Source organism: Tachyglossus aculeatus, chromosome 3 (assembly GCF_015852505.1).
Source record: "Tachyglossus aculeatus isolate mTacAcu1 chromosome 3, mTacAcu1.pri, whole genome shotgun sequence".
NCBI classification, from domain to species: domain Eukaryota; kingdom Metazoa; phylum Chordata; class Mammalia; order Monotremata; family Tachyglossidae; genus Tachyglossus; species Tachyglossus aculeatus.
This window is the reverse complement of record NC_052068.1, coordinates 52,422,951-52,445,744: the sequence shown is the minus strand read 5'-3', so window position 1 is coordinate 52,445,744 and position 22,794 is coordinate 52,422,951. Positions and strand designations below refer to the sequence as shown.

Here is a 22,794-nt window from a genome sequence, read left to right as displayed (position 1 = left end):
AAACAAAACAAGTAGACAGGTGTCAATACCATCAGAATAAATAGAATTATAGCTATATACTCATCATCAATAAAATAGAGTAATAAGTATGTACAAATATATGCAAGTGTTGTGGGGAGGCGAAGGGGTAGGGCACAGGGAGGGAGTGGGGACGATGGGGAGGGGAGGAGGAGCAGAGGAAAAGGGGGGGCTCAGTCTGGGAAGGCCTCCTGGAGGAGGTGAGCTCTCAGTAGGGCTAAGTTCCCTGTGGTCCTCAGAAGGGGTCCTGAGAATTGCAAATTTTTAAAGTGCATAACATCTCCTGGATCCATCTCCTCTCCATTCAAACAGCTCTATCTCAGTAACAGATCTAGTCATATGGCAGTTAGATTACTGTATCGGTCTCCTCACTGGTGTCCCAGCCTCCATTCTCTTCCTTCTCTAATCTACACTACTTACCACTGCACAGATTATCATCTTGAAGTTTCACTTAGCCCTCATCTCTCCTCGTTTCAGAACTCTCCACTGACTTCTTGTTCTCCTTCGCATCAAACAAACACTTCTCACCCTCTACTTGAAGGCTTTCTACAAGCTTGCCTCATCTTACCTCTCTGCTGTCTTCAGTCACTATACCCCAAGTGGCTCTCCTTATTCCTTCCAAGCCAACTTTCCAACTGAACATGGCTCTTGACTCTCCCTCCTCTATCCACTTAAACTGTCCCCCTGGCTTGGCGTTCCCTCCTTCTCCAAATCCAACAGACCACAGCTCTCTCCATCCTTATATTCCCGCTAAAATCCCACCTCCTCCAGCAAGCTTCCCCCAATTATTACCCATTCTAAATCATATAAAGCCCCATCAGCCAGCTCTAGGACTTAAACTCAGTACTTTAGTATTGCTTATATACTCTTTTTTATGTTAATGTTCTTCGTAGAATGGTAATATTTATCAATCAATAGTATTTGAGTGCTTACTATGTTGCAGAGCACTGTTCTATATTTATTATCACCATACAAAAAATAATATTCATTATGCTAATAGTGGGAAAGGTAATTTCCATGAACAGAAGTACACATTAAATTTTTTTTGTAGGGTACATGATTTAATCTATAAATCCTAGATTATTTAGGTCAACCCATACGTGAGGTTTTTTTTTGCAAAGAAATCTGGAGGTTATGGAGTGGATTTTTTTCTTCCAAAATGGAGACATGCCCATGTGAGGAACAGAAGGTCTGGTCTTACATCTATGGCTGTGCACAATAATTTGTGTGTAAATTCAGTGGGTTCCAAAACTACAGAGTTATTTTTGTGGACTATATCACATTAGTGGGCACATCAGTAGATTCACATATTCTTGAAAGTTCCAGGATCCCTTTGAAAATTAGGACAGCAAGACTTGATATTGTCTTACCTCCTGTTTCATTTAGATGGAAAACTTAAGGGACTTTGTCAAGTGAGAAAATTGGAAGCAATCATTTGGCTTAATGGGAAGACCCTGGCCTTGAGTTCAGAAGAGATGGATTTATTGTCAGATTCTGCTAAGGGCACTAAGAACTAAATTTTCTCTCATTCTCCGGAAGACTTTGCTCTAATCTCCTACTGCAGGTTATTCTTTTCAAAACTATCCCCTTGATAAACTATCACTGAACTTGGATTTGGTCAACCAGAAAAATAATTAACTTAAGAAAAGATGGACTCTGCAGCCTCTTTTAAGGCCCAAGCATTCGTAACACAAGTGAATGGAAAAAGCCCAATGGACACCAGAGGCCCATATGGTGCTTGAGAAAATGACCTTATACAATTCATTCATTCACTCATATTTATGGAGCACTTACTGTGTGCAGAGCACTGCACTAAGCACTTGGAAAGTACAATTTGGCAACAAATAGAGAAAATCCCTACCCAACAACAGGCTCACAGTCTAGAAGACAGGCTCACATAGACAGAAGGACAGAAGAATAATCTTGGAGGAAACAAAATGATAAGAGAATGGGAGGGCCATTGATATGATCTCAAATTGAAATGTGACTTGTCCTAAGATTCAAAAATGCTTCTCCTCATTTAAATTTTGAAAAAAAAAAGAACAATTATTTTAGAATTAATTTAAAATTCTATGAGAAATGCAGTATATCTGGCCATGAGGAGTAGTTTCTGTATCCAAAGCAATAGGAGACAACATTTATTACTGCACAAGCGTGGCTCAGTGGAAAGAGCCTGGGCTTGGGAGTCAGAGGTCAGGGGTTCTAATCCTGGCTCCACTACTTGTCAGCTGTGTGACTTTGGGCAAGTCACTTAATTTCTCTGAGCCTCAGTTACCACATCTGTAAAATGGAGATTAAGACTGTGAGATCCACATCGGACAACCTTGTTTACCTTGTATCCCTCCCCAGTGCTTAGAACAGTGCTTGGCACATAGTAAGCGCTTAACAAATACCAACATTATTATTATTACTGCTGTGACTCGATGATGATGATGGAATAGAAACAGAAAATTAAATTGAATTCAAACACCAGGTATCTGGATGGGCTCTGGTTTAGGGCATTCTGGGAAAACCCTGATAGCGTGAAATCACTGCTTCAAATCTTATTAGATGATTCATCTTCACTTCCTCTGTCGAATCAAATCAAATCATTTGGAGAATATAATTTACACTGAGGCAGAGAGTAGCCAATTTTACAATAGCGTTTAAAATTGGAGACGCCCACTCTAAGAACCCTAAAGAGCCTGTTGATTTTATTGATGTTCTTTGTGGAAATTCAGCTTATAAAAATCACTGTGGTTGCTGGGCTTCTTTTATATGACCCCTCCTCTCTTATCTCCCTCATGATATTGTACGCTGCTGATGTTTCCTTAGTAACTGTCCAAGAGGAATGTGTTACTTTTGGACATTCAGCGAAGGCCTACACACGGCATAAGCAGAGGTTCTGAGAAATGACTGTGAGGTGCCATTGGCCTATAGTGGGAGGCAGAGAGACATCCATAGTTTCTTCTTCACCTACCATTTTGGTTATCACTTAATCACTATACATACACCCATGCATTCTTTAATCAGTGAACTTTCTGAATTTCCCCAAAAGTAATTTTCTTTCTCCTTAATGGGCAGTAACAAAGAATCCAAAGCAAATGCCTACTGACATTTATGGAATTCTGAAATACATCATGTTTACCTTCATCCATGCCATTAAGTAATTCATTTAAGTCTTCCTGTTTGCTGTCATACTGATGTTCTTTCCAAGTTTCACCATTTTCACTTCGAAGTACAATGAGTTCTCTCTCTTTTCCTCGCATAGATCCAAAATGAGGGATTTCAACTATAACAGGGCTAGAAAAAAAGGATTCTGCATTATTTTCATACCGAATGAATAATGATGCACCGGCTTTTATTTCCCCATTCTTCTGTAGTTAGAGCCATTTAAAAATTAGAGCCATATGAAGTAGACTTGTCAAAGCTGCAGAATCATTGGTTAATAAATCAGCACAGTGGAATGTCATTCTACACATAGATAAATGAGAGTTCTGAACCACAATATTCACCGTGGCAAAAACAGATTAAAATTAGCATGGGGGGTATGTTCATGTTTATTCAACATTGCAAATTATTCAATTATTCAGTATTTGAGGCATTAAAAGGGCACAGTCACATTCAATTATATATTAGAAAGGATCTGAAGCTAATATAAATATTCCTGCAAGCCAAAAAGAATAGTCTGGCTTTTCTATATTATGCAGCCACTTTTATTTTTCTGAGTTTAGAATACAGAGTATCTTTTTTATAGAGGACCATGAGCCAATAGCTAAATGGTAGCTGGGACTGGCAAAGAGAAGACTGATGCCCATTTCATGAAGCAATGTACCTCTATGAAAGGAAATTCTAGGCCCAGATTTTAAAATTAGAAAAGCATCAAAAAGACACGTGCAAAAAAACAGAACTCAACCACACTTAACTTAGCTGAATTATGCAGCTTTAAGACATTTCAATAGACAGTATCATTATTTTCCTACATAGGTCGTACACAACTTCACCTTCTTTCGGAATTGTTCACCTACAAGCAATAACTCAAAAAAAAGGCTTAAGAATATAAGGTTATTAACAGGAGAGAAACTCATAATAAAATGTAATAAAACCAAAATGAATCTCCATATTTATTATAAAAGCAATCACTTGCTGATTGATGGAGGGCAATTTGACAAAGGCAGTCTTACTTTAAAATATCTGAATGAATGAAATTTGTTTCCAAACATATTAGTAAAAAAATCACTTTCTAAAACTTCTTTCTTAAGTAAGTGTTTGACATTAAAACCATAATGTCAAAATTCCAATTGTTTGTAGAATATTTTCACAAAGTATTCAAGTAAACAGCTGTATCCTTAAATTTGACAGAATAAAATACAATCTTTGCAGGTGGATGTGGCAGATACTATCTCTGTACATATTTAGGAACCACACAAATTTGTGCATGAAGGTCAACAAAACTCAGAGAGAAGGTATTGGACAAAGGACTTAGACCAACATTAAAGCAGAATTTTCATTTTCATTGTAAGCTTTCATGCAGGCAGCCAAAAGCGGCAAAACTTTTTCAGCCTTCAAAAAAATGAATACTGAGGTTGGGTCAGATATTGCAATTTTAATTTCATACTGGCATTTTCAACAACTGCCTATATTTAGATAAGATTAAAATATTATCTCCAAAGACTGTTTGCTTATTCCCTGGCTCCTTGGCCAATCCCATTTATAGAGAAATGAAGAGACTCCCCATTGTATCACTGTCAATCACATGTTGGCTCAAAGCCTGAGAATACCTTCTCTGGTACAGGGTTGAAAATAAAGGATTGTCATTGTGGGCTAAAATGCATCAAATGCAATTGAAACAGGTAAAATTTAACAAATTACAAAAGCACAAAAGTTATGGAAGCAGAATGCTTGCAGTGAATTACACATGCCTTTAAAGCACAAGGTAGTTAGCAGAGCTCTATTAAGTCAAGCCACTATGATTTTCTTTCAGTGACAAATATCAACTGAAAGCTTTGGAAAACTAAAAATAAAAAAAAATAAAAAATAAATGGGGGTGATTTAAAAAAAATTGAAATTAAAAAAATTGTAGACATTCTGAATCTTGTCTAGAAATTGCCTACCCAATAAATTTTGTTCCTTGAGGCCCAAGCTGCAGGATTCGGCTAATCAAGCTCTCACCCTCGTTTAGAGGAGGAGGATTGGTTGGAAGGTGCAGTTTACTGAATAACATCCATGCAGCAGGAAGAGAAACAAGAAGGGGAAATTAGGAACAAACTTCCTGCCAGTCCCGACAGAATCTATACTTGCATTCAATAAGATGCCACTCATGCTAACGAACAAAATTTATAATATAAAAAACCACATCATAGTGGATTGTTTCACCTGATTTTATCTTATAAAACAAATCAACCAAGTTAGTGTCCATTCAGCACTGGAAACCAGCCTGGCTGCTACAATCTTTTCCTCTGGATGGAAAGTTCTTTATCTCCCATTGGTGTCAATGGGGTTATATGCACTCTCTAAGCAGAGGACATACTTCTATGTTAGTAAATGCCTTTCTTCTGAGCTGATAAAATGATGAACGAGGTGCTCTATCTACTCTTCTGACCATGCCACGCGGTTTAATGGTTTCTAACAGTATAGGAAATGGAGCCCTTCCTTAAAGTGTTCAGTGAAGTCATTGCAAGGGTTCACTACTTAAAAAACTTAAAAGTGCATTATGAGTTCCCAAGAAGGATGATTTCTAAAACAACTCACCCTAAAAACTGGGCCCCAGCAGGACCCATCTCTACCAGCCGGCTAGCCAATCCTTCTCCTTCCACCATGGGGGGTGGGTGGGCTAGTTTATGCCTCTTTACCAAACGGCAGGTGATGCGAGTCGGAGCAGTACACTTGCGTGGGGGAATAATAATTCTCATCCCGTGATGACGGCTCCCTCTCATGGCTCCTCCACGGGCATCCACCATGAAGCTAACCAGAAACCTGCAGGGAGGGCGAACAGATAATAAGTCCACTCGCATCACGAAAGGAGGAAAGGCATGCTCATTCTAAACATTAGCTTTTGAAAACAAATGGAAGTGTGGAGGCTTACAAAAATGTAGCTGATAACAACCTTAAAAAAAGTTATATGCCTCCTTAAACAAAAAAGGAAAGAAATTTAGCTTGAGGAATCTCCTTTCTTAAACTACATTGTGCTAATATCATGGTAAGGATAATGCTTAATACTACAGGCTATACAAACTTTAGGTTTAGGAAAAGACAAGATGGGAAAAGATTGGGTATATTAACAGTCAAAATAAAAATGTAAAAAAATCATAATAACTTGGACCTATTGGAATGCTTCTCCTAATCAAATCGCAGTCATGAACTCGTTTGTCCTCTTTTCACCCATAAAAGGATAAATCTTATTTTCATTTTATGGGTCAAAATTTTGACCTAAAGCCACAGACAAATTTAGTCAAAGTTGTCTAATTGAACGTGAAGATTTCTGATTCTCGACCATGCTAGGAATGAAAGAGGGGGCTATCCCATTGTTGGTGAACTCTTACCTAACTTATATTTTCCAAACTTCTAGTAAATTTAAAGTCAAGAGCCCAACAGGCACAAGAGTGTAAATCAGAGTAGGTGAACAGAAATGCTATTCTTGCATCCCAGCATACTTTAAATGATTTTAAATGATCTGAACAAACTCACCTGAAACCAAAGGCATTATTGGAATGATATTAAATATAAAGATTGAAGAACTCAAAATGGGATGGGGTAGGACCTACAGGGGATTAATTACAGGAAGAAAAATGGTAAAGGAGAGAGACTGGAGAAAAGGAGTGAAGGGGAAAGCAAGAGAAGAGGGATAGGAGAATAGGCTTGAAAAGGGAGGGGGGGACTTACTTCCTGTGTGTCACCCTTTGCCACCTACCCTCCTTCACTGCGACCCAACCCCAACCCATTTACCAGGCCCAGGCTGCTTCCCCTCAGCAGTGCCAGCCACCTCAGCTTGCAACTCTAACCTCCACTAACCAGTTCCAGCAGTTTCGCCTAAGCCAAAACGTGGTGAGTAGTGGCAAAAATCCAAAGAAGGGGAGCGGAGGGAGAAAAATGTGGCTAAACAGTCATACCGACATTGACCCTTGAAAGGTATGAATAGGAGTTTCCAGCCCAGCCAGAATTAATCACCTGGCTACAATATTAACTCAGATTCACAGCCTCTAGGGTCAGTTTTCTTGTAGTGAGAATGAGGCAGAGGCCCGAAAATTGAGCCATTCCCACCTAAGGTGAGATTCTGATCACCTTAAACTCTGCCAGCGTTGGTGTTTGAACATCAGATGCATTTAACACAAAAAGAAATCTAACTGAAATTGCTAAGCTCATAATTACATAAAAGTCCTATTCCATTTTTCCTAATGACTTAATTCTAATTAATCATAAAACATATGCTTCTGATAAAAATACTGAGCATACGTATGGGTCATCTATTGTACTTCAGAAAAAAACAAAATGAGAGAAGTTCCGCAAATTGATCAGTGGGGAGAAAACGGGCATTACAACTTCACGGTTGGGGAAAAGATTTTCCAACCCTCTGATTTTAATTGGACACAGATTATTTAGCCAATGAATTATGTCTATGCCACAAGATCCTAGACTCCCATCAGCACTCTAAGATTCTCAAACTCCCTATTAAGCTATTCTGATGGTTTTCTATGCCTGGTTCTCATTAATCTATGCAAATCTAAGATTTAAAAATAGACCCATGTGGCCAGTCTCCTAAACGTATCAACATTATCATCAGGTTCTTGGGATTGGGCATAATAGGCAGTAACAAGATGTGGGCGTGTAAAGGCCTTGGCTAACTGAATCTGGTACTGCAAGCTCTATGGGAGTTCATTAGAACACAGGTCATCTTTCTGCTGAGGGATTAATACTTTTCTTAGAGAAGGCTGGAAATCTTGAACATTTGATGACTAATGTGGGTCTCAAGATAGCTGCACTGGGCATGCTCACAGAATGTTCTTGCTAAATCCCCGGGGATCACCATTACTGGACCAGCCTGAAGGACATTTTGGTGTCAGAAAATAAAAGGATATTGATTGGACCATTTCAATACTAAATTACCTTGATATTTAACAACTAGCATGAGGCTAGAGATCAATAACTAATTGTTTTGGATTTGATTTCAGTTTTTTTTTACTGTTGAAAGATACTTGCCTCCTGTTTTATTAGGTGACAAAGAAATGCATTTAAATACCATTTTGACATAAAGCAATGTTCTATTTTACTCTATTTCTTACTCATCATTTTTCAAAATAAAATTCCATGCACAAGATTTATAGACAAATTAGTAGGTGGTATTGGATGCTATCTGTGTCCTACAAATGATGTACAATGACAACACATTCTCTAAACACAAATCTAAAACTAAGAAGTAGATATTTCTAATCTCAAGTACACCACGAAGACAAATTCCAGTGCATAACAAACAATCTACACATTCTAACTGTGGAAGAAGGATTAATGAAAAATAAAATCAAAAAACAACATTTCACACAAAGGACACAGTTATCACCTTGAATCATACTGGGGTAGTGGAGAAGAATAGCTGCAAAATAATTTAGAAAGCAAATGGGGAATAATTAACATAAGATAATTAGAAGCAAGCAACAAAAACATTTATGATAAGCAACGGAAAATGTAGCCATCAGAAAATAATGCCAACTTGAAAAAAAAGTTTTGATTTTAATTGGACACATTATTTAGCAAATGAATTATGAAAATTCATAATTTTGCATTGCTGCTCATTCTGTCTACTTCAAAAGGAATGACATAGAGATACAGATATTTTTTTCCTTTCTCAAGTGTAAAATAACTTTGGCCGAACATCATCTGTTCAGCATAAAAACAGGGCAATCTGCTTTATATTTCATTACTTTGTTTTCTCATGTGAACCTGTTAGGCTGGCTGAACATTTGAAAGGGAGGTCTACTTCTTATAACCTCTATCTGCAATGAATTCCTGTATTATTGTTGTTGCCTCCAGGAAGTGTACCAATTATCCTAGTTCCGGGAGAAATGATTGTTTCTGATCCATGTAGATGAGTGGTGGTACCTTATGCTTGATCAATCAATCAATCGTATTTATTGAGCGCTTACTGTGTGCAGAGCACTGTACTAAGCGCTTGGGAAGTACAAGTTGGCAACATATAGAGACAGTCCCTACCCAACAGTGGGCTCACAGTCTAAAGTGATCGAAGTACTGTGTAATATGTTTGCAATGCTAATGCATGTCTTTTCAGAACTTCTAAATGTCAAAGGGCATTTTCAAGTGTTCACAATCTCAATAGTGTAAATTTGTGGTTTTCCCAAAATATGACCATTATCAAGAAAAGTAAACATGATGTCTTGTGGTGCAACCTAAATTTTGGAAGTGAAGACTAAATTAAATCCATTCTTATCATTAAACAAGATTCAATTGGCATCTTGAACTAATAATCCCAGAGCCCGTATGCCCATTTTGAAGCTTGTATTGCTTTGATGTATTATCTCTTTTAGGCCCATACTTTCAGATTCATGAAATTATTTAGATTTTAGCAGGGATGATGCTGTGATTTTTTTAATGGCATTTGTTAAGTAAGCACTTACTATGTGCCAGACACTGATTCAAGATAATCAGGTTGGAGACAGTCCCTATTTTACCGATTAGGTAATTGAGGAACAGAGAAGTTAAATGACTTGCCCAAGGTCACACAGTAGACAAGTAGTGGAGCCGGAATTAAACCCAGGTCCTCTGACTTACAGGCATGCCGTTCCTTTGCATCTTGAGCCACCAATATCTAAATATCATTCTAAGATTACTCAAAAGGTAATTTGTTGGATGTTGATTGATCTGATTTCCTTGTTTAAATTAAGAACATTATGTGAATATAATCAGTTCTCAATTTCTTTTCATTTGGTTCATTTTGAGAATGTGCTATTTAATTCTGTTCAGTGCTGAGCAGAAAGCTGATTATCTGAACCTCAGTTATTTACATAATTGATTAACTGAACAAAGACTAGGTGGAATAGCTGAAAAAAAGTTTGTCTTACAAAGCAGAATTGGGTACCTGTAGGCTGAGAGATCCAAATCCAATAATATTCAATTACTCTGTTTCGATTATCTGAACTGATCTCAATTAATTTGCATCATTGACTTTTCACTATTTATTTACCTAGCCGAAGTAGTATCACTGAGAAACACTCAGACTTACATCAAAATTGGTGCTTGAAACTGCATTTTAGGAAAGGGAGATATGGAAGTTAGAACCAATTTTCTCAGAGGAACAGTGATGGTTGGGTTGGTTCCTGAGTCCATGTCAGACACCCTATTTTTACTAAATTACTCTTAATTGTGCAGTCTACTAATTTGTAAATCAATAAATGAGTAAAATACTATATGAACATGCTTGCACTGTTATAAGGAAGTAACTCTCCCAAGAGCTTAGTACAGTGCTCTGCACACGGTAAGTGCTTACTAAATAAAATTGAATGACCCACCAAAGCTCCTGGAGCTAGTGCTGCAAAGGAGGCTACTCTTGTAAAGTTAAAGCCCATGTGCTCTAAAGCTGAAATGGGGTATGAATAAATTCAGAAACATTGTGACTTTTGCCATAATTAAAAACAGTATAAATCCAGAACTCCCTGTAGTGTCCTGATTATTGTATACACTGATTAGAACATGAATTCTACTGGCAGGAAAACACATAAAATATTAGGAATCATTTCACAGGGCCACATTTTAGAGGGAAAAGCAAGGAAGATGGTAAATTGCTGAGCAATCAGAGAATTCAAAATTCACCTATTATTGTACCCAATACCATTAAAAGCAAAGTATGAGCAATAGGACAGCAAAGGTGGTTAATGAAAGCTCATAAGAATTTCCTCTGTCACTGATCAGCAGGAAAACATGACATAAAGGACAAAAATCTGCAGTGTACTGTGTGTAGATTCTGCATGCAACTGTTTTTGGAATTCTTATTGCTAACTTTTGCCCATCCCAACTAAATTGCCTATCTGCAGAATAACTACAAAAAGCATTATTAAAAAGAATGCCTAAAGGCCCCAAATGTGCCTGCTATATGGTTTCCTTGATTTAAAAAAAAACTTTTAAAGCAATCTAACTTGATTACCTTGTATCTAACCCAAAGCTTAGTAAACAATAAGTACTTGGAAAGTACCATAAAAAAATTTTCATTGATATATATTTCTGATAGATCATTTAGGTGACTTTCAATTCCAAATGATACTGTCTTCTGATCTGACTGTAAAAGAAATCCTTTAGGCAACTTACCCAGAGTGGATAGGACTTGAGACCAGGTTCACATTATCCAAGGTATCAGCGGCCCAGCTGTAATGTCGAAGAGAATCTGAATCGAATTCCCTCGTAAATGTTAGATGCTGAAAAAAACAGGCCCGTTATAAACAAGTCTTAAAGATGTCCGTTCCCCAGGTGTCACTTTTTTTCTCCTTTTAGGCCTAGATAAGTCCTTTTCAAAAATAAACCAATATTATAAATCATTCCCCTTTCTCACCATTTTACAGTAAAAGGGAGGGACTGGCTACATAAATACCATTGATGGGAAGCAGTTTGTCCTAATGGACGGAGAATGGGTCTGAGAGTAAGACAGACCTGAGTTTTAATCCTGGCTCTGACACTTGCTTTCTGTCTGACCTTGGACAAATCACTTCACTTCTCTGTGCCTCATATTTACCTCAGCCGTAAAATAGAAATTAAGACTGTGAGCCCCACACGGGACAGGGACTGTGTCCAACCTGGTTAGCTTGTAACTACCCCAGTGCTTAGAACAGTGCCTGGCATGTGTTAAGTGCCTAACTTTCATTAATTAATTAATTAATCAATCAATTAATTAATTAATTCAATCGTATTTATTGAGTGTTTCCTGTGTGCAGAGCATTGTACTAAGTCCTTGGGAAGTACAAACTGGCAACACAGAAAGTCCCTACCCAACAACGGGCTCACAGTCTAGAAGGGGGAGACAGACAACAAAACAAGTAGACAGGTGTCAATACCATCAGAATAAATAGAATTATAGCTATTATACACTTCATTAATAAAATAGAGTAATAAATATGTACAAATATATACAAGTGCTGTGGGGAGGGGGAGGGGGAGGGCAGAGGGAGGGAAGGAGGGAGATGGGGAGGGGAGGAGGAGGAGAGAAAAGGGAGGCTCAGTCTGGGAAGGCCTCCTGGAGGAGGTGAGTGCTCAGTAGGGCTTTGAAGGGAGGAAGAGAGCTAGTGTGGCAGCTGTGTGGAGGGAGGACATTCCAGACCAGAGGTAGGACGTGGGCCACGGGTTGATGGCGGGAGAGGCGAGAATGAGGCACAGTGAGGAGGTTAGCAGCAGACGAGCGGAGGGTGCGGGCTGGGCTGTAGATGGAGAGAAGGGAGGTGAGGTAGGAGGGGGTGAAGTGATGGAGAGCTTTGAAGCTGAGAGTGAGAAGTTTTTGCTTGATTCAAAGGTTGATGGGCAACCACTGGAGATTTTTGAGGAGGGGAGTAACATGCCCAGATCGTTTCTGTAGAAATATAATCCGGGCAGCAGAGTGAAGTATAGACTGAAGCGGGGAGAGACAGAAGGATGGGAGATCAGAGAGGAGGCTGATGCAGTAATCCAGTCGGGATAGGATGACAGATTGAACCAGCAAGGTAGTGGTTTGGATGGAGAGGAAAGGGCAGATCTTGGCTATGTTGTGGAGGTGAGACCAGCAGGTTTTGGTGATGGACTGGATGTTTGGGGTGAACGAGAGAGCAGAGTCAAAGATGACACCAAGTTCGCAGCCTTTGAGACGGGAAGGATGGTAGTGCCATCATCATCCCGGGAAAGTCAGGGAGAGGACAGGGTTTGGGAAGAAAGATAAGGAGCTCAGTCTTGGACATGCTGAGTTTTAGATGGTGGGCAGACATCCAAATGGAGATGTCCTGAAGGCAGGAGTAGATACGAGCCTGGAGGGACAGAGAGAGAACAGGGGTGGAGATGTAGATTTGGGTGTCATCAGCGTAGAGATGATAGTTGATGTCATGGGAGCAAATGAGTTTACAAGGGAGTGAGTATAGATGGAGAACAGAAGGGGAGGAGGAGCCCACGAAGGAGACTGAGAATTAATGGCTGGAGAGATAAGAGGAGAACCAGGAGAGGACAGAGTCTGTGAAGCCAAGGTTGGATAGCGTATTGAGGAGAAGGGGTGGTCCACAGTGTTGAAGGCAGCTGAGAGGTCGAGGAGGATTAGGATAGAGTAGGAGCCATTGGATTTGGCAAGAAGGAGGTCATTGGTGACTTTGGAGAGGGCAGTTTCAGTGGAGTGTAAGGGATGGAAGCCAAACACTCATTTCAGCACTGGTAATCAGGAGACCAGAGTTCTCATCCCAGCTCTGCAGCTATGCCATCAGAGCTAAAGGCTACTGCCTGAATAATAACTGTGGTATTTGTTAAGTGCTCACTGCTCATGCTAAGCACCGGGGTAAATTTGAGATCATCATATTGAACACAGTCCCTCTCCCACATGGGGGTAACAGTCTAAGCAGGAGGGAGAACAGGTATTTAAGTCCCCGTTTTACAGGTGAGAAAACTGAGGCACAGAGGAGTTAAGTGACTTTCCCAGGGTCACACTGCAAGCAAGAAGTGGAGCTAGAACTAGAATCCAGTTCCCCTGACTTCAGGGCCCATGCTCTCCATTAGGCTATATGTCATACAAGGTGGAAGATCCATGGGAATACTGACTCACACGGGCAGCAAAGACTACAGTGGCAATCAAGGCAAGAGATAGGTAAGCTGTGGTGCTATGACACTATGCTGGGGTCAGTTTGACTGAAAACAGGGTTTGGTGTTCAAAAACCTTTGCATGCACTTCCCAGTGTGCTTCACCCCTTCCTGCCCACTTGCTCATGGCCCTCAATCATGCCCACTGAGAAAATGACAGGGAGGAATGAGGCAGCATAAGGGGTGTTAGGCAAATCACTATAATCAATTTCTCCACTGAAGTTTTCCAGCACTAAGTACGGTGCTCTGCACAGGGTAAGCACTTAATACATACTATTTTGACTACACTCTTGGGCCCGAGGCTCACCCTTAGCTCTCAATGGGAGACTCTGTTATCCTTTTATTGTTTCTCAGGGAGGGTTTGTTTTCCTCCGTCAGTCAATCTCTTGGTTTGTTTCTCTTATTCTGTCATATTGTGCTCTCCCAAGCGCTTAGTACAGTGTTCTGCACATAATAAGTGCTCAATAAATGTCACTGATTGATCGATTTACTTTTATTACACCCATAGACCGGAAGGTGGGTCTTTTGGTTAGTGCCAATCTAAAATGTCAACTCTGTAATACTGTATAAATGAAAACACTTAAAATCTGGTTTCTTGGCAGCACTAGGTAAGAATGAGAAATAATTTGAAAGCAATGTTTCATGAATTTATCATTATCTACAGGGTAGGACTTAAATCACATGAGCAGTTGGTTTGCTAAAAAGAAGTCAAGACTTCCAGATCCCAAGCTCCTTCATAGTTGTAAAAAGAGTGAGTCCTAGCAAGTAGAAAAGTTGTCTCTTGGTCAAATCATGACTAGGACCCAATATTATAGGGTATAGAACTCACTGAACTAAAACGTTATTTGGGTCCATCAAATGAACTTAATTTTCAGAGATATATAGGGCCTTGGTTGATTGCCATGGCCCTAAACTCAGATCCATCACTTTCAGGTCTGTGTCCAGAACAAGGTGGTATCCATGCCAATATACAATTACTATGACTGTCCTGGAAAGATGCACCCTTTTGCATCCATGGTGTTTCATGTTCATCACCCAGAAGACAAAGCCTGCCTGCGGGTGGCACTGACCACTGTATCACAAAAAGAAAAAAGGCAAGTCCTCCGGCCATTGTCAAATTCAAATCCCCCAAGGGCCCCAAGCCCTACACCAGACTGTGGGCAGACGTCCATTAGAAATATTGAAAATAATAGACGGGCACAGTAGTAGTGGAATTTTGCAGTTTTTGTGGTGTTACTGCTATGCCGTCTTTAAACGTGCAAGGCTGGCAAAAATGTTTGGAGGCAAACAAATACTTTTCGACACCAGTGAAAGTTGGAAGCTCAGTAGGAAACCAGAAAAATACTCGGCTAACAGTGAAACCTTATCATTGGAAATTTTATGCAAAACAAGCCTTCAGTTAGAGTTGGATCATGCAGACAGTACTGTTTAGAATGCTGAACCCTTCCCAAGGAAAGGGTCATACATTGAGTCACAAATCTGATGAATTCCAGTGCAGAATAACTGGTGGGCCAGCTGGAGATGTTAGTACTCAGTCAAGCATTTTTGTCTGCAACAGCCACCATTAATTTATTTGCTAGCTTTTCAGCTCAGAGCCCTTTCTTCCAAATATTAATTTTGCATTCCACCTAACTTGCTTTGAGTATATCTTTTCTTTCTCCAAAGTAAGGCTCATAAATACAGATATTTACTGCCAGCAGCCTAAACATCTCCAGAGTTCGCTCACTGACCTATCATTTTTGGGAGTGGCAGAGTCTTTGGGTTTAGTTATTTTTAGCAAAATCTGATATATAATCTATGATGGACAAAGGATCCAAAAAGTCTCTGCCTGGGGAGCAGTGACCGGCCATCTGTTGTTCTTTGTGGTCATGAATTTGGAGAGGGGAAGGAGACATGCATTCTTCCACATTTTGGATATGAATTTCAAGTCTTTCTCAAGGAGTTTCTCTGTGGAACACCTGATCCATAGGAAATCCTTAGGAAGAATTTAAACTGTGGGGGGAAAACACCCAACCCATGGAAGCCCCGGCTCCTCCCCTCTCTGAGTTCCCTGCTGTGGTGGATGAGGTCCAGATCACTTCTCTCCTGGCAACAATCTGCTGTGCTAGCTAGACTCGTAACTGATCTACACCCTGCCATCAGTGGACATAAAGAAAGACTGACATACCAGAAGATGAACTGGATTTTTTTCTGGATTAGTTTTGTTCTCTGAAATTGGAACACAATATGGTCATGCTAACAGAAATATGGTCATGCTGGGGTTCTTGGGTTGTTATTTATTTCCAAAGAATTGACTCACATACTCTCTAATGAAGAAAAATGAGTAAAGGATTCCAGATAAATTGTATGGCAGCATGTGCAGTAAAACAGAAAGCACAGATCTGCTACTCTATGCAGATGCTAGTCTGTCTCGACCTACTCTTGGAATAGTCCGTGTGATTCTGGTTGCTGCAGCATGGCGTAGTGGATAGAGCATGGGCCTGGGAATCAGAAGGTTATGGGTTCTAATCCCAGCTCTGCCACTTATCTGCTGTGACCTTGGGCCAATCACTTCACTTCTCTGTGCCTCAGCTACCTTACCTGTAAAATCGGGAATGGGACTGTGAGCCCCATGTGGGACAGGAACTGTGTCCCGTCCGATTTGCTTCTTATCCATCCCAGCACTTAGAACAGTGCCTGGCATATAGTAAGCGCTTAACAAATACTGTAATTATCCTCTTGACTGTAAGCCCGTTGTTGGCAGGGATTGTCTCTCTTCATTGCTGTATTGTACTTTCCAAGCCCTTACTACAGTGCTCTGCACACAGTAAGCGCTCAATAAATGATTGAATGAAGAATATACTAATAGTAATAATAATGATAATATTTATTAAGTGTTGACTACATGCTTACCACTGAGGCAGGGCTCTCATACAGGGCTCACAGCCTGAGGAAGAGAGCAAGAACAGGAATAGGTATTTTATACCCACTTTACAGATGAGGAAAGTGAGGCACAGAGATGTCAAGTGACTTGTCCAAAGTCACATAGCAGGCAGGTGGTAGAGCCAGGATTAGAAACCTGGTCCTCTTACTCTAGGGTCTATGCTCTTTCCAGTAGGCCACACTTTCTATTGGCAACTACAATACAACAACTCAGGTGTAAAATTCAAAATAGAACTGCATTTCAATACTAATATGCCTACATACACATATTGCTAAACTCTCGGGATTATCTAAATTCTCCCAGCAATAATCACTGTGCCTGCTCCAACCTGCCCTTAGCTACAGGCTAGTTTCACTATGTACTGAAGACATATGTTTCAGTTCTCTGGCTGAGTTGCACAACTTCAATTCTCATATACTACCTATATATAGAGTAAACCTTATGCCTATTTTTTTGAGGCATGAGTAAATGGAAAAAAAATATTGCTGGCATCTAATATTTTTGGACTAAAATGGGTTGACAAAAATGTGTGTAGTATCCATTTTGTTGGCTTTAAAACGTAAGATCTTGAGGACCAAAATCCTGTTTTCCTTTCATCACTCTGGAAAGTGCCCAAGTTAACACCCTTACCTGAGGGAATCTAATAAATAGCCATCCAGCTAGGTAGTGGGAACTAGTTGATCTAAAGAAAATAGAGAAGGATCATCTGTCACATTAAAGCATTTCTTCCATGGCCTGTGCCAGGAGACTAAGCATGTCAAAAACAGAACTCCTTATCTTCCCACTCAACCACTGTCCTCAATGTTTTTCCCATCACTGCAGACAATAACACTATTCTCCCTATCTCATAAGTAACCTTGGTAATGCCCATGACTCATCTCTCTCATATTCAGTCTGTCACCAAGTCCTGCCAGTTCTACCTTCACAACATTGCTAAAACCTGTCCTTTTCTCTCCAAACTGCTACCATGTTGATCCAAGCACTTATCCTATTCTGCCTTGACTACTCTACCTGCCTCCTCACTGTCAGCCTTGCCTCCTGTTTCTCCTTACTCCAGTCCTCGCTCTGCTGCACGGATCATTTTTCTAAAAAAAATTCAGTCCATGTCTCCCCACTCCTCAAGAACTTCCAGTGTTTGTCCATCCATCCACCTCCACAACAAATATTCATTCAATCGTATTTACTGAGCGCTTACTGTGTGCAGAGCACTCTACTAAGCACTTGCAAAGTACAAGTCGGCAACATATAGAGACAGTCCCTACCCAACAACGGGCTCACAGGCTGGAAGGAGGAGACGGACAACAAAACAAAACATGTAGACAGGTGTCAAAATCGTCAGAACAACTTGAATTAAAGCTATATGCACATCGTAAACAAAATAAATAGAATAGTAAATATGTACAAGTAAAACAGAGTAATAAATCTGTACAAATATATATATATATACACAAGTGCTGTGGGAAGAGGAAGGAGGTAGGGTGGGGGGGGGTGGGGAGGAGGAGAGGAAAAGGGGGGCTCAGTCTGGGAAGGCCCCCTGGAGGAGGTGAGGTCTCAGTGGGGCTTTGAAGGGAGAAAGAGAGCTAGTTTGGTGGATGTGTGGAGGGAGGGCATTCCAGGCCAGGGGAAGGACGTGGACTGGGGGTCAATGGCGGGACAGGCGAGAACAAGGCACAGTGAGGAGATTAGTGGCAGACAAGCGGAGGGTGCAGGCTGGGTTGTAGAAGGAGAGAAGGGAAGTGAGGTAGGAGGGGGCAAGGTGATGGAGAGCCTTGAAGCCGAGAGTGAGGAGTTTTTGCTTGATTCGTAGGTTGACAGGCAGCCACTGGAGATTTTTGAAGAGGGGAGTAACGTGCCCAGAGCGTTTCTGCACAAAGATGATCCGGGCAGCAGAGTGAAGTATAGACTGAAGTGGGGAGAGATGGGAGGATGGGAGATCAGAGAGGAGGCTGATACAGTAATCCAGTCGGGATAGGATGAGAGATTGAACCAGCAAGTAGTGGTTTGGATTGAGAGGAAAGGGCAGATGTGATGGAGGTGAGACCAGCAGGTTTTGGTGATGGATTGGATGTGTGGGGTGAATGACAGAGTGGAGTCGAGGATGACACCAAGGTTGTGGGCTTGTGAGACAGGAAGGATGGTAGTGCTGTCTACACTGACAGGAAATTCAGGGAGAGGGCAGGGTTTGGGAGGGAAGATAAGGAGTTCAGTTTTGGACATATTGAGTTTTAGATGGCGAGTAGACAACCAGATGGAGATGTTCTGAAGGCAGGAGGAGATAGAAGCCTGGAGGGAGGGAGAGAGAGCAGGGGCAGAGATGTAGATTTGGGTGTCATCAGTGTACAGATGATAGTTGAAGCCATGGAAGCGAATCAGTTCACCAAGGGAGTGAGCGTAGATAGAGAACAGAAGGGGACCAAGAATTGACCCTTGAGGAACCCCTACATTCATTCATTCATTCAATCATATTTATTGAGCGCTTACTGTGTGCAGAGCACTGTACTAAGCGCTTGGGAAGTACAAGTTTGCAACATATAAGGGGATGGGAGGGGGAGGAGGAGCCTGCAAAGGAGACTAAGAATGAATGGCCAGAGAGATAAGAGGAGAACCAGGAGAGGATGGAGTCTGTGAAGCCAAGGTTGGATAGTGTGTTGAGGAGAAGGGGGTGGTCCACAGTGTCAAAGGCAGCTGAGAGGTCAGGGAGGATTAGGATAGAGTAGAAGCCATTGGATTTGGCAAGAAGGAGGTCATCGGTGACCTCTGAGAGGGCAGTTTCAGTGACTCCTTGGTTTTAAAGCACTCAATCAGCTTGCCTACTCCGACCATAGCTCACTGATCTACTGCAGCCCAGACTGCACACTTCCCTCCCCTAGTGTCAGCTTGCTCACTGTGTCCCAATCTTGTCTATCTCGCCACTGACAATTGATTGATTCCCCATGTTCTTCCTTTGATCTGTAACTCCTTCCCCCTCCATATACAGCAGACTGCCACTCTCCCTGACTTCAAAGCCCCTTTTTCCTCTCCTCCTCCCCATCCCCCCCAACCCTACCTCCTTCCCCTCCCCACAGCACCTGTATATATGTTTGTACAGGTTTATTACTCTATTTTACTTGTACATATTCACTCTTCTATTTATTTTGTTAATGATGTACATCTAGCTTTATTTCTATTTACTGTGATGACTTGACACCTGTCCACATGTTTAGTTTTATTGTCTGTCTCCCCCTTCTAGACTGTGAACCTGTTGTTGGGTAGGGACCGTCTCTATATGCTGCCAATTTGTACTTCCCAAGTGCTTAGTACAGTGCTCTGCACACAGTAAGCGCTCAATACGATTGAATGAAGGAATCAAGGTTACATCTCCTCCAAGAGGCCTTCTGTGATTAAGTCCTCTTTACCTCAGCTCCCTCTACCTTCTGCATTGTCTGTGCCCTTGGATCTGTGACCATTGCGCACTTGATATTCACCCCACTCTCAGCCCCACAGAACTTATGTATGTGTTTATAAATTATATATTATAAAGTATTTATTCATATTAACATCTGTCTCCCATTCTAGAATATAAACTCACGTAGGCCGGGAAAGTGCCTACAAATTCTGTTGTATTGCACTCTCCCAAGCACTTAGTACAGTGTTCTGCACATAGAAAGCACTTAATAAATACTAGTGATCGATTGATTAATAACTAAATAGTTAAACAGTGATGCTCCCCTTAAACAAACTTTTTTCTTTATGGGACTTCTCTGTCCTTCCTTATGAAGTCTGTTTGCAGAAGCTAAGTTTACAACTGTGTGGAGGAGAAATAAGAGAAAAAAATTCTATTGGTGCAGATTTAGATCCCCCAATGGCTATTTATCATGCCTATTTGTTTTACCCTCTCCCTATTTATGGAAAGCTTCCTGGAAGGGGATTAATTCATTGCATTATTGGTTTTGGATTTTTTTTTTTAAAGGAGCCAATTTTTCCAGTATTCTGTGCTGACATGTGCCATATTTTTTTTCCTCTTTGATCTGCATAGAGCTAATAAAGTCTGCTGGGAATAGAGAGGCAATGAGCAATGATGATAGACTCCCATACTCTGTGGAGAGATCTTACGATTTTATGACCCCTAAAATATGGATATAATCCTGAATAAAAAATTAAAATCGAACACATCCCTCTCTCCCTCTGGGGATTCCTTTCAACCCCATTCCCTGGGTACAACCAGCATCCCAAGAATGGCATTTTTTCTTAACTGCAGGTCTTGCAGGGTCCGGAGAAAGATCTCACTCACTTATCAAAATTTTCTCCAAGACCCTGGGGAAACAAGGGCTGGCATCAACTCCGCCAGCTTCTGGCTGTACAACTATGTTCACTGGTCCTTTGGGAATTCAGAGATCATTCCTGAGAGACAGAGATACCACAAAGCTGCTCTACTTTAAAGAAATGGTTTATATGATTTGCAAAGGTCAATTTTGCACGGTGTTACATGTACTCTGCTTTCCATTTCTCTCTTTCCTCCCAAATAGCGTCTCCTAACAGAGCAGTAGACCTGACCTACTGACTCCTTTTAATCCACAAGTAAGTTTATGAAGGGCCTAACAGAGTAATGAGAAGTAGGCAAAAAGAAAGCCCAGTATGAATTTTATTCAACAAAATGCCTCTATCACATTATCTGCTTCTTGCACTGCACTTCCCAGTGGTCTCTGTTCCTGCTCCTGGGAGCTCAGGAACCACTAAGAGCCTATAGCCCCACACACTTATTCATTCATATTTATTGAGCGCTTACTGTGTGCAAAGCACTGTACTAAGTGCTTGGGGAAGTACAGTATAGCAATAAACAGACACATTCCCTGTCTACAACAAGATTAAAGTCTAGAAGGGGAGAAAGACATTAATATAAACTAATAAGTAAATAAATTGCAGATACATAAGTGCTGAGGCTAAGAGGCTTATTCTAAATGCTATCTTTTTTAAAAAAAATGGTATGTGTTAAGCACTTACTATGTGTCATTCTAAGTGCTGGGGTAGATACAGCTTAAGTTGGACACAGGACTGCTCCACACTGGGCTCACAGTTTGAGGAGGGAGAAAAATTATTGAGTCCTCATTTCACAGTCAAGGCAACTGAGGCACAGAGCAGTTAAGTGACTTGCCCAGGATTTTACATCAAGCTACTGGCAAAGCAGAGATTAGAACCCAGGTCCTCTGACTCCCAGGCCTATGCTCATTTCACGAGGCAACACTGCTTCTTGTATATTTTTATCTCTGTTTTTTTATCACTAAGTGGGTTTTTTTTTTCAAAAGCATCAATTCCTGACTCTACTTCTTTACAACTGCTAGGCATACCCCAGTCACCACAAACTGAGCCAGAAGTTGTACAGTAGTTTAGGAAAGGGTGAATAATAATGGCAATAATACATATTAGCAAAATCATCTCCCACTCCCTTCTGCATCGCCCTGACTTGTTTCCTTTGCTCTTCCCTGCTCCCAGCTCCAAAGCACTTATGTACATATCTGTAATTTTATTTATTTATATTAATGGTCTGTCTCCCCCACTCTAGACTGTAAACCTGTTGTGGGCAGGGAATGTGACTGTTTATTGCTGTATTGTACTCTCCCAAGCACTTAGTGCAGTGCTCTGCACACAGTAAATGCTCAATAAATGACTGAATGAATGAATGAATAGTAATATCACCTTGAATCTGCATTGCATTTATATTTTCCAAAATTTGTTCACACCAATTCTACATTTGTCCTCAAGAACGGATATTTCTATCCCATTCAACATGTGAGGAAACAGCCCCTCAGGGTTACCCAAGATCACACTGTAAAACTCAAGGCTGAGATAAACTAGAACCAAGTTGTCTGGTCTTCTATCCCACAATCTTTCCCCTGAAATTAACCATGCCTCTTTTCTGAAGATTCGGGCAATGAGAAAAATCAAATAGTGTTGGTTACCTTCACCCTAATCCCAACTAGATAATATCTCCAGGATGCCCCAATTCCCTGGATTATGATACCTGCTGTAATCTTCTTAAATGAGAGCCAATAGTAGAATTACTTCAAATTGAACTGCTGCTGCCAAGTTTACTAGCC

At 40.7% G+C, this 22,794-nt stretch overlaps 1 protein-coding gene across 23 annotated transcripts in view; it reads right to left on the bottom strand.

Annotated features, from left to right (window-relative positions):
• Positions 1–22,794, bottom strand: part of ANK3 (ankyrin 3) — a 710,530-nt gene that overhangs the window by 60,511 nt on the left and 627,225 nt on the right. For 19 of the 23 annotated variants that reach the window (XM_038743727.1, XM_038743734.1, XM_038743724.1 and 16 more), the window contains 4 exons: positions 11,308–11,414; positions 8,552–8,584; positions 5,749–5,973; positions 3,146–3,300 (listed from right to left, as the gene is read on the bottom strand). In XM_038743727.1, coding sequence (XP_038599655.1) covers positions 3,146–3,300; positions 5,749–5,973; positions 8,552–8,584; positions 11,308–11,414 — 520 coding nt within the window. The remainder of the gene's footprint in view (positions 1–3,145; positions 3,301–5,748; positions 5,974–8,551; positions 8,585–11,307; positions 11,415–22,794) is intronic. The other 4 variants (XM_038743732.1, XM_038743735.1, XM_038743738.1 and 1 more) reach the window with 1 other exon arrangement.